General features: G+C 37.8%; 1 protein-coding gene across 3 annotated transcripts in view; it reads left to right on the top strand.

Annotated features, from left to right (window-relative positions):
- Positions 1-13,031, top strand: part of ADCY8 (adenylate cyclase 8) — a 276,013-nt gene that overhangs the window by 164,284 nt on the left and 98,698 nt on the right. For all 3 annotated transcript variants that reach the window (XM_039464343.2, XM_039464342.2, XM_039464341.2), the window contains one exon: positions 11,501-11,601. In XM_039464343.2, the coding sequence (XP_039320277.2) occupies positions 11,501-11,601 (101 nt within the window). The remainder of the gene's footprint in view (positions 1-11,500; positions 11,602-13,031) is intronic.

The raw sequence follows: 13,031 nt of genomic DNA, 5'->3' as shown, positions 1-13,031 counted from the left end.
CCATTCCAGTTGCCAAAGGTCCTCTTCAGTTCCTCCCAGATTTCATAGATAAATCCTTTGCATTTCTTTAGTCAGGCTAAACATTTCCTAAGTAGGTTTACAGATCCCATGGGCAAGCAAAAATCAGAACTATGGTAAAGAGAGGTAGCAAAAATAATGTGTTTGTTAGAAGCTATTATCATATTGGATATTTTCTTATTAAAAGAAGAATGGATTTTCACTAATAAAAGTTTATACTAAGTATAAGGCCAAAAGAAAAAAAAAATGAAATCTCTTTGGATCTTTCAACCCAGGGTAAACATTTTGGCATCTGTCATTCTGGTCTTATGTGAGTGTGAATCTACAGACTTAGGTATACAATGTATTAATACATTTTCATGCTGCTGATAAAGGCATATCTAAGACTTGGAAATTTACAAAAGAAAGAGATTTATTGCACTTACAGATCTACATGGCTGGGAAGGCCTCATAATCATGGTGGAAGGTGAAGAAGAAGCAAGTTACATCTTACATGGCTGGCAGGAGGAAGAGAGAGAGAGCTTGTTCAGGGAAACTCCTGTTTTTAAAACCATCAGATCTTGTGAGACCCATTCACTATCATGAGAACAGCATGGGAAAGATCCACTCCCATGATTCAGTCATCTCCTACTGGGTCCCTCTCACAACATGTGGAAACTATAGAAGCAACAAGATGAGATTTGGGTGGGGACACAGAGCCAAACCATATCAGCAACTTTTACAAAAATAGATCACTGTATGCACAGGGCTTTGTAACATAGTGTTAAACATTCTTTGCTTTAGCTTCTTTTCCCCATTATTAAATAGTCCATTACACAATAATTTTAGTATTTACATACTATCTCATTGCACATTTTAATAATTTCAGACTTTTAAAAAAAAGTTTTTCACTATTATAAATCACAAATAAGGTTGCAAGGACTATTGTCATAGTTAAATTATGCATTTTTGCTTATTTATTTTTTAGGATAAAATCCTAGGGATGAGTAAAAGAGAAACCACGTTTAAAAGTGCTTGATAATCATTTTGAAATTACCCTCAAAAAATTGCGCTTATACATTTAAAAAATTGCCAATTTGATAAGAAGTAAAAAGCAGCACCTGCCTGGCATTTGTGTTTATTTTTAAAACTACTATTGCAGTTGAAAATTTGTCAGTACATATTTTGGCCCTTATATTTCTCCTTTTGTGATTTGCACATTTCTAGTTCTTTAGTGTTATAATTTACACATTTGTCTTCTTCACTGCTCATCTTTCACTGCAGTACTCACCTTTGTCTTACTAACTTGTGAGACTTCTTTACACACTGAGGAGCTTAACCTTTTTGTGGGATCACTTATCTAGGGCCCTTCCATTTTCAGAGTGCTTACAAGAAAGTGATGTTTCTCAGCCTCTGGTCCTCAATTCTCTTCTGGAGCAAGACTATGAATGGAGCTTAGGATAGGGAAGTCAATTAATTACAATTACTTACGGATGATTACAAGCCAGAGTAGCCAACCTAAAACCTTTAGCATCTTAGGAAAGCTAAATAACATAGAAACACTTATTTGGAATAATTTAATTGAGCTAAGTGTTCCAAAAACCCTGTTATCACCTTAGAATAAGGTGACTTCCTCATCTTGAATAAAGATTAAGGTATGTTTAGTATATACTTCAAAAGTGATTGGGAATATATGCTTTGGATGTGGGCATTTTGTGGGTAAAATGTTATAATCAAACCATATTAAGGAAGTTTAAAATTCCTTCCTTCTTTTAGTGATGACATTTTTTCTCTTAATTCTTGTTTTGAGAAAAGGCCTCCTTTGTCCTTGTGACAAATGTATGTACTAAAACTCTCTTTGTCCAAGGCCAATAGTTTCAAATTTAAGAATCACCTGAGGATCTTGTTTGAAACATGGGTACTATACCGTCACTCTGCTCCCAAGATTCTGATTTTGCAAGAAGACCTGCATTTTGCTAAACACTCTTTTTGGGGTTTTGTTATTCTAGGTTGCTGCCTTCTTAGGCTGGTCACTTGCCCACATCTTCAGAGATCAGCTTACATCATAAAGCCCCCAGGCCCTCACTCAAGGGTAGTGTGGCTTTGAACAAATCTAGAGAAGATGTCTCCATGAGACTAATAAGGACCACAGACTTTGGGATCAAATAGATCTCAGTTCAAGTCTCACTTTGGAAATAGAGGTGGGCATAACAGTTGATTAGTTTTCTAATTAATAATGGGTAATGGCAAGTTGTTATCTTTCTGTTACTCAAATGGACACCCACATACATGTATAAAATCCTCATTTTGCTCGCCAGTACTTAGTCTTTGTTGAAAGACAGAGGAAAGAACATAGACTGGATTCCTGACTTGAACCCAATTCCAGCCAGTTACTGGTTAGTTGATACAATGCAAGGAGCTTGATCTCATTGAAGTGAGTATGATTGTCTGCCCTTAGGGGTTGTTGTGAAAATTAAGTGGCACAATATTCATATAACAGAAGTTTGGATAAATGCAATAGTCTTTCTTTTCCCTTGTCCTTCTAATTAATCCACTGCCAATCCGAACCTGCACAAGGCTAAACCCTCTGTAAGATTTATCTTAGAGCTTTTCCTTAAAAAAAAAAAAAAAAAAAACGCAAAAGCAACTTCATTGAAAATGGTGGGAAGGGCCAATCTTGATGTGTCTGTGTCTCAGGATACCAGGGTTCCAACCTTCACTAATCTAAGCAAGTTCAGCCTTCTAGCTCATTGGGAGCAGTGGTTCCAGCAATCTCCCAGGATCATTGGAGCACAAGCGGTGACCACCTTGGCCTCTGAGATGTGTTTAAATTTGTAGGTATCATTCACTTGTCTTTTCTCTAAATGATTTGATTATTCCAACATCCTTACTATCACTATCTTCTAAATAAGATGCGAAAGATTGTTTCTCTCTTCAAGGATGATTGGTGTTTCATCATTATCAAAGACCATGCTTTTCTTCCTGTGAGGACAAGCCAGCCAAGGTAGATATTTCATGCAGGGGTTTCTTTATGCTCCTGCAAAGATTGTCCTCCCATCCTCACTTCTTGTGGTTCCCAGGGAGTCCATCAGGCGTGGCTCAGAGAATTCACTCTAGTGATTCTAGGAAGTGCCTCCAGCAGAACTCAGAGCATATTTATGCTATTGATTCTTGGGAAGTTCATCAGGAACAGCTCAGAGCATGCAGTCTGCTTGGTTTGCATTCTGTTTGTGTCCACTCCATTGGGCATCTCATACTGAGATGCTATAGGAAGGCATAAAGCCTCACAGCTTCTGTGCCCTGGGAATTTACACTCTGGCTTGTGATCTGGGAACTTCTTATCCTAAAAATGGGCATGATAATGGCCACTTTGCAAGGTGGTGCAGATGAAATGCAGATAATACGTAAGTGTCTTGGAGGCTGCAATGAATTGCAACTGAGGCAGCAATGTGACAAGGAAACTGATATTTGTTGAACACTTACTACTCTGTCAGGCCCTATCATGAGTATTTTAAATGTTTTACGTCATTTTACTTAACTGTCACAACATTCTTTAGGTAGGTACTGATTATACTATTTGACAGGCAAGGGAGTCTCAGAGAGTTTGAGTAGTTTTTCCAAGGACCACAGCAATAGAAGGCAGCAGAGTGGGGATTCAAATAGAGTTCACTGGCTCTCCCAAGCTATTCTACCAATTCTGCCACATCTTGAAAAATCCTGTCCTTTTCCTAAGTGTCATAAATTTCATATAGTTTGAAATTTGTGAAGGATGCAGCCAGTGGGTTGCAAGGGAGGAGTTATACAGTAATGCACATAGCAAATATACTTTAGAGGTAAAAACTAAAACAAAGTTAAAACCATGAACATTTCTTTTATCCTCTATTCATGCCCCCATTCCCCAACACACACACACAAACATGCACACATGTATACATTCATAGGCATACACATTTGCAAACAATGCACCTCATGTTTCTGGCAACAGACAGAATCTTGATAAAGGCGGCCTGAAAATGAAGGCAACTCTATCGCCCTAGCTATCCATGAACGTGTAAGAATCAAATAAGTGAATACATAAACATACTTTTTCTCTTAGGCCAGTGGGAGAAGGAGTGATGAGTCTCCAAACTGCCCTTGAACTGTCTATCCCAAAAAGGCTGATCAGTTTGAGCAATCATGGAGGTAGTTTTGGGACAAGACAGCTCAAGAGAAGACAAAGCCAGAGACAGCCTCCTAGAAAGACGAAACCTGGCTAGGAGCAGTGGCTCACGCCTTTAATCCTAGCGCTTTGGGAGGCTGTGGCGGGTGGATTACTTGAGGTCAGGAATTCGAGACCAGCCTGGCCATTATAACAAAACCCTGCCTCTACTAAAAATATAAAAATTAGCCGGTGTGGTGGCATGCACCTGTAATCCCAGCTACTCAAGAGGCTGAGGCACAAGAATCACTTGAACCTGGGAGGCAGAGGTTGCAGTGAGCTGAGATCACACCACTGCACTCCAGCGTGGGTGACAGAGTGAGACTCCACCTCAAAAAAAAAAAAGAAAAAAACATCAAATGCACATTAAACAAAACTAAAATTCAATGAGCTTCAGTTTTTACACACAAGCTTTTGCGAGTTTTATATTATAACTATTATAAATAGTGCTTACTATGAACCAAGTTCTGTGCTGAGTATTTTCAAAAACATTTATTTAATGTTACTTCTTTTTTTGGTTAGCAGCCACGTAAGACCAAGGATTTGCCACACAAGAGAATCTTTAGATAATTATTTGGCTGAGTACAATTGGTTCTTAGCTATGTCCAGAATGTCTCTCAATTTTTTTTCTGTCATTGATAAAGAAAATCAAAGTTAAATGGAGGCTTTAAAAATTTCAAGAAAAATGTATCGTAAACTCTAAAATGTTTCTTAGTTCATCCCATCAACTTTTACTGGAGTTATAATGATTAGAATAAAATAATAAAGGAGAAATCTGGGCAAAGAAAAGAAAGCTAAGCAAATGAATGAATTTTCTGATGGGTTAGGATGCTGGAATCTACAATCAGGTAATGAGCAAAATGTACATTTCTGTCTTGGAGACATTCAAAATTTGTTGAACCACTCCATGTCTTATTTAGATGAGCAGGAAGGCGAACACGGAGCGTAAATGGTCCCAGGTTTTCTCTTTCATTTTTCTAAATCACATGTATACTAATCACTTTCTTGATTTTATTATTAACATCATTTTTAAGTATTGATTCTGTCATAGCATCAGGCTACTCTTGAGTTTTTACTACTCTAGTAAGTCCCAAAATAGTATGAATATCTTGGCTTCCTTCTTCAGGCATGAAAGACAGATTTCAAAGAGGCTCAGGGAAGAAATCCATCCCTTAGTCAGAGAGCAGCCTTGTAAGACTCCTTTATTGTCTTGATATTACCTTGCAGAATTACAGCTGTTTCTACCACCCTCTAGGTAATCAAATGATATCAAGTGCCATTTTGTATGTATTTTTTAATCAGACCAATTAGCTAGCCACAGTCCCATAAAGCCAGCATTTTCAGAGTCAGAAGTGCCAATTTCACCTATAATAGCATAATATGGAATTACAGAATTATGAGGTCATTGACCTGGTCACTGAAGCAATTTTAATGCTTCATGTGTAGACATCACTATCTACAACCAGGGACTTCTAGGTAAAGAATATAGGAATAGTTAGCACTCTGTTGGCTTCTCCAGGGATGGGGGCTGGGGTGGGGGGGCTAGACCACCCAAGAAAGGAAGAATTCTTCCTCCCAAGGATGGAAGATTTGCGGGAGGGTGAGCTGGAAGAATGGTGGTTTGGAAGGTTTTTAAAAGTTCTTCTTGAAATTCTCATGTGCCCAGTCTAACCCCACTACCAAGGAAGAGCACAACATTAGAAAATGTATTACCACCCTAGGGTCTTCTGCCACCCCTGGGCAGGTGTCCTCCCAGCCTTGCACTTCTGAAGCCATCAATCTTAAATACATGTTAGCATGTTTCCTTGTGAGTCAATAAAACTTGATCAAATCCACCTTTGTCCAAAGGTCAATTTACTTGGAAAGAAGTATGTCAGTGAGAGATTCTGCACACACAGCTGTCACTCATAGAATTGCTCCTAATAACGATGTTATTGGAGTAGGAAACAAGATAGAGAAGACGGCCTATTTCAGAATTTAAAAATTATTGAAAATTAATCTCATTGCAATTATGCCTTTTATCCAAATGGTCTATTTTAAGCATGCTCTAGGCTTCTGCCATGCTACAAAATACATGAATTTAACAACAGAACGATGGTGAAATTTCTTCATCCACTAATGCAAAATGAACAGATTATCCCAGTTGAGAACCTTCTTTAACAAATGTTTTAATATATACTAATAAAAGATGTGCTAGAAAATTTTTTCTTCAAACTAAATTTATCCAAAGATGAAATGGGCTCCCAAGCAAGGAGTTGATTTCCCCCAGCACTGGAAATATTCAAGCAAGAGTTAATGGCTCATACCTGAGAGATGTTACTGAGTTAAACTGGCATTAGTAAAGCTTGGACCAAGATGACAAGTACAATCCACTCCACCTAGAAGATTCTGTAATCTCACCCATAATACAGTCTTAGGTAAAAAGACAGAGTACAGTTACAGTTTAGACAATTAACTAGATAATTGTTTTAGTTAGAGGCATCTTCTACATCTTGTAGAAATGTCAGAATTTTTCAGTGCCTTTTAGCTTATAGTCAAAATAGAGTATCTAGGAAACCACTGTGATTTTCCTCCCCCTCACCTAGGCAGAATTTTTAGGACTATCCCAGGCATGAGAATATGGGAGACTAGAAGCTCTATCACATCTGTAAGCAAATTTCCCTGATCATCTCTCTGTGGATAAGGAATCTGAAATGGATTTTTTTTTTTTGCATGTGGCTGGACTTGGGTTTCCCAGCTTTTTTGTGGCAGATCTGAAAAGCCCATTGACCCTTGTGACTCTGATTTCATTTCTGAATATGTATTTCAAGAGAACTCATGGCCAGAGGCCCCAGACATGAACAAAATGAAACACAAGTTTATTCTGCTCCCCTTCTTTGGAAGGAACAAGTCTCAACTTCGATCAAACCAAATAGAAATTTTCATTTTTGAAATGATTTCCTTATCATTTGAAGATTGTAGTCTGTCTTCTTCTGTTGCATTTAAATCAAATCTATCGTCTTTTATTTTCTTCCCTATTGTCAGTTCACCCATCCTGGCCTAAAAAGGGGACTCATTATTTTGCATCGCATTGTGCTGGATCCATTCATCAATCCTCCAATGTGGAGGATCCATTCATCAATTAAGAAAATATAGTAGTGGTATTTTATTAAACTAATTCTTAGGCTGTTTCTAATGTCCATTCTTTACCTGTTTGTTTCACTTTCATTCTAACCAAGATTTACATAGGCTCAAATTTTTATCACATTCCCTTTCTTTGTATCGTTAAATTACATCACTGAAATATATCAAAGAAACCTGATCGTGCACCTATGAACAAGATCGCCTTACTCTGAAAATAGCAAGGTAGAGCAGCCAGTGAGACCCTGCACTCTAGAACAAAACTCTTCGAATTCTCTATGTGCAATCTGTGAGGGTGTTGTTGAGTTGCTCAGATACTCGAATCCTCAGTTTTTTTAACTACAAAATGAGGATATGATAAACAAAACCTTCCTCAAGTGTTGTAATAACTGAGAACATTCATGTAAAGTGTGTAGCATAGCACTAGCCTTGCACTATCAGTCATTATTATTCAAATTTCTTACTTGAGATTTTTGACCTTTTTCGGAATCAACCAACACCCTACATGTTGAGAAATAATAATATTCCAAATTCTAATCTAAGATCTCCAAGGAAGTATTTAATTTGTTCCAAGTGTCTAAATTTTGCCACCAACAACTGACTATGACAAGCTTTCACATATCTGATCCTCAAGCTTCTTATCTGAAACATATATATCTTATCTTCTTATACGAAATGTGTGTGTGTGTGTGCACACCCATATGTGTGTGTATGATTGCCAAGTTCTCTTGTAGATAAAGAGCTCAGTAAATTATAAGGGTTCACAGGTCATTTCCAAGAACACTTTTCCTAAAGACCCCAGAAAAGTTAAGAATTCTACCCAGTGGTGGGTAATCTTTCAAGAAGCATGGGGAAGAATGAGGGTAGGGTCTTCTCCCAAGTCAAAACACCACACATGAGATTACAATTTCTTTAGAAGACTCCTTTAAAACATGGTAGACCAACCAATCAGTCAACAACATTTCTGGGGTCACCACTGAGTGCAAGGTACAATTCCGTACAGAGGAATAGAAGACAACATTCTTCAAGGCAACACCATTGAAAAGGCAAGCTTCACATAGATGAAAGTACAGAAATGAAATAAGTATGATTACTTGGTTGACAGTAGGAAACATTTATATAGCATTACCATGTGCAAGGCACTGTTCTAAGCACTTTATATATGACCTCATTTCATCCTCCCAGTAACCCTTATGAGATAATACCTATTTTTATATCCATTTTCTAGATAAGAAAACTGAGACACAGAAAACTTAATGATGTTGTCCAAGGATGCATAGCTGTTAGAGCTGGGATCCAAATCTGGTTAATCTAGCTCTTGATTAGTTCATGCTCACAACTGAGATATAAAAGGATAAGAGGAGCCAGGTGAGGACAGAACAGGGATGAGACAAGGAGTGTCTAACTTCGATAGGCATAAGCACACAACTAACTTAATAAAGCTATGAGCTAGAGTGTTCAGACCTTTACCAGTCAAGGGGATGTGAAATGAATCACTACTCAATCTCAGTACTGTATCATTCTGAGCCAATTAGGAATTTTCCTGTTGAAGTCCTGCTCTCCTTATATTTCCAAAGTAATAATGCACCACATTCTGAAACCCAGTATTTTATATTTGGTGGATGTCAACTTCACAAGTATTATAAGATTCTTCTTTTATGCAGCTATGCTATGCTAGTTCAAACAGAAAAATAATAGAATGCTTCAGCATTGCCAAACTTATGAACTATATTAATGTTCCCATATGACAGATAAGAAAAGTGAGATTCAAAGAAATTAGCTTTGCTCACAATAAAATAGTGACAGATCTAAAAGCAAAGTGAGTCTTTATGCTTTGTCTCCACCCAATTTGCCATCTGAAGAAGATGGAAAACATAATATCTTATGCAACTTTAGTGTGGACAAATGATGATTACGTCACATTTTTAAAGTCATCAGTAAAAAACATTCATGAAAGGAGTCACAGAGACTTATGCTTGGGATCTATAAAAAAGGATCTTTTCATAGGATCAAGGGCCAATAATGGAAAGGAAGCCTTTGCAAAGGAATGAACTCTCAGGGTCAGGCTCTCAGAGTGCTCAAGTTGATGGTGTTTAGAACCCTGAGATGCCCTGCTCAGGATCAGAGAAAAGAAACTCACTTTCCCAGATAAAGCAGAGAAGGTCATCAGATGAACATTAACAGACATTTGAGTTGACATCAAAAATGTTATAAGGATTTCTGAATTGGGAAGGCAATGTTCACAATTACAACTCCAAGATGCTGTGATGATGTAGTGATGATGACAGGTGGTGATGATGATGGTGGATGACATAAAAGAAGAAAAGGAGGAATTTTAGTGTACTGATTAACTACACTAAAATTATTATTGCTGTTTTTTTCATTATCAAATCTATGCAACTAGGCTGGTTTAAAATTAATCAGCCAACAAAGAATAATTAGATCCTCTGTGATTGATTGTTAGAAGGAATTCAGACATTTACATTTCTTTGAATTAACTGCTTTGTGGCTAATTCATTTGCAAGATGCTTTGTGTAGGCCTCTATGATTGTGATCTGTTCTTGGGTAGCACTATTAGTAACTATTAATCATATGGGTTTTCTCTGGTTTTATCAGGATTGAGGATGGCCTAGAGCAGGCGTCCCCAAACTACTGCCAGTGGGCCGCATGCAGCCCCCTGAGGCCATTTATCCGCACCCCCCCCCGCCACACTTCAGGAATGGGCACCTCTTTCATTGGTGGTCAGTGAGAGGAGCACAGTATGTGACGGCCCTCCAACGGCCTGAGGAACAGTGAACTGGCCCCCTGTGTAAAAAGTTTGGGGACACCTGGCCTAGAGTTATTCTTCAGAGCCATGTTCCTGGTTCCCGTCCAGATAACAAGCAGGTTGTCAGCAAGTGGACAGAGACCTCAATACTGAAGAGTAGAAAAAGCATTGCCCTGCAAAAGCAATAAATGTGCACTCTCTGAGAAGCACTGTGCTTCACCTAGAGAGCTCACCAACTATAGGATATTCTCCAAACCTTAGCTATGACACTGAGAAGCAGAGTTCAGTCTAAAACCCAGATCACACCAAGAAGTCAGAAGAGAATAAAAATCATGTAACTCTTGATTTCAAACACCATACCAACAACAGATTGGATTGATTGTATTATTTTTTGACCTGATTGAAACCCTACCTTAGTATTGTGGACATAGAGCCTAAGATGTTGTGAGGCCTCTATTTGCCAGCTTTCTGTATTAAGTAACCATGAAATGCAAATCAGGGGTTCCAAAGTTCCAAAGTGAGCCTTAGCTTTCTGTCCACCAAAAATAAAATAACCTGCCTGCTACTATATCTCTCTGTCTTCAAGGTCAAATTTCGGGCTTCGTTCAGGCTAATTCAAAGGCTCTAAAACTGAAAAAGTTTAAAAACCATCCTGCCTTCTGGAAGAAGTAATATTCCCCAGTTTAGTAACTTCAAGATGGTTAGAGACTAGGCAGAAGTAAGGCAAATACACATTGAGTTCTGACCTTCTAGAAGCTTTTAAAGCTAGGCAATGAAATTACTGAGTACTCTGGATAATCAAAATAAGGTTATCACCATTCCTTAGGGCTGCCTTGAGCCGACACAGAAGGGCATCAAGCATATTGGTCTATTTGTCTTGGTTTCTCTTCTGTGAAATGAAAGGGCTATACTAGCTGGAGATCTCTTTGGCTATTTTCTATTTTAAGAGCCTGAGAATTTATTTTTAATTAAAAAAAAAAAGAGGCAGAGAGACTTCCTGGTAAAATATTTCCCTGTGTTCCCAAACTTAACACGAAACAGAGCAAGATCCTTAAATGACTTAAGTTTACTCATGAAGAAAGTCAATGCGAATTTGATTTGCTGCATATATGGATGTGTGCTCTTCTGTTCTGTTAAAATAATGTTAGTTCAGAGGGAGGGGAAGAACTGGATAAGTTCATGCAAAGTCTCCTTCCCATTGTATTTATTCCTGGGCTCTCACTGGAAAGTTGGCAGGAGGGATGGGATAATGCTCTGTGAAGGTTTTATTAAGATATGAATTATTCTTATTTTTTAAAAATCTAATTGCCTTGTTTCTTCTTGATGTTTCCCTCAACCTCAAACACTGCTGAAACCTAATTCTTCCAAAACCCAACTCTGCTGCAAAGTAACTTATTCTTTCTTTTTTTTAATTACAGTATTCTCAAATGAGGGATGAAGTATTCAAGTCAAACTTGGTCTGTGCATTTATCGTTCTTCTATTTATCACGGCAATACAAAATTTGCTTCCTTCTTCAAGGTAAATATGAAAGAATTAATCGATCTGGTAAAACATCTTTGTGAGATTCCTCACCTGGAGTCAGTCAGCTGACGTTTCAAAGGATCAGAATTTAAAATAAGTGAGTCCAGAACCCATGCCAAAATGTTTGACAGTATCAATGTCTATTCTGGTTGTCTTACTCTGCATGATAATCTCAAAACTCTGCCCAGACAATAATCTTCATCCCAATTTTAATAAAAACAATCAAAATTAAAATAGGTCACACTCTTACTTGACATGACACCCATAAATGCAGAAAATAAGTATGAGAACTTCAATCACCACTTATATTTTTGTTAGTATAACTTGTTCACAGATACAGCATCATAGCTCCATGGGAATGAAAAATCAGCCCTTTAATAATAATGCAAACACCTATTTAGTCACTGTTCTAAATACTTAACATACACAAACTTCTGGAATCCCCATGACAACCTCATGAGGTAGGTGCCATGATTATCTTCATTTTAAAGAGAAGGGAACCAAGGCTCATAATAGTGAAATAAATTGCCTAAGATCTCATGGTTCATAAGATCTCATAGTTATTGCCTAGATTCAACCCAGGAAGACAAGCTCTAGAGCCTGGGCTCTTAATCCTCTACTAGGCACATATTGTCCGGGTTATAAATGCTCTAGCCAGGATTTGAACCTAGTTCTGAATTAGTCCAATAGCTATGCTTTTTTTTTCTCATCTAAACTATAAGTTACCTCCTGCCTCTTTCCTCAGCTAAGTTGCCTTCTACCCATACTTAACATGAGTCTTCCCCCTTCACATGGTTAAAAATAATATCAACAAATATTTTTTAAATACTTAATATAGGCAAAAGAACATTCTAGCCCCTGAGGATAATATAGTTTTGGAAGAAGAGGTTCTGTACCCTCTAGGACGTAATTTAGTGGATGACAAAGACATTAACAATGGCCCCCAGTTACTGAGCACTTATACATGCCAGGAAAGTACTACATCTTTTGCATGGATTGTCTCAGCCTCAAAAATAACTGATGAGTAAGGTGGCATTTGTAGATGAGGATTTATCCCAGGTCACACGTGTGTATAACATCTGAGCTGAGATCTGAACCCAGAGACAAAATCCGTGCTTTTAATTACTGGACTGCTTTGCATCAAAATCAGTTATTCATTCTGACCATATCACTCAAGGAAAAATTTGTAGAAAAGGTTTTGAGTTGAGTAAAATGAGAGTGGAAAAAGTAGGAGAGCATTCCATTTGGGAAACTCCTCTGGCAAAGGCATGCAAGTGAGAAAGACCTTGTGGTTGTAGAATAGTGAGTAAATGTGAGAGCCTCTAGCAAAGGGTTCGTGCAAGAATAGAATAGACACTATTGCTGAAAAAGGAGGGAACCAGCAGAAGTTCAATGTTCATAACTATGTTAAAGACTTTGGAATTGAT

The sequence above is a fragment of the Saimiri boliviensis genome, chromosome 15, assembly GCF_048565385.1.
Source record: "Saimiri boliviensis isolate mSaiBol1 chromosome 15, mSaiBol1.pri, whole genome shotgun sequence".
In the NCBI taxonomy this organism is placed as follows: Eukaryota; Metazoa; Chordata; class Mammalia; order Primates; family Cebidae; genus Saimiri; species Saimiri boliviensis.
Note: the sequence above shows the minus strand (reverse complement) of the source record. Positions and strands in the feature narration are given on the sequence as shown.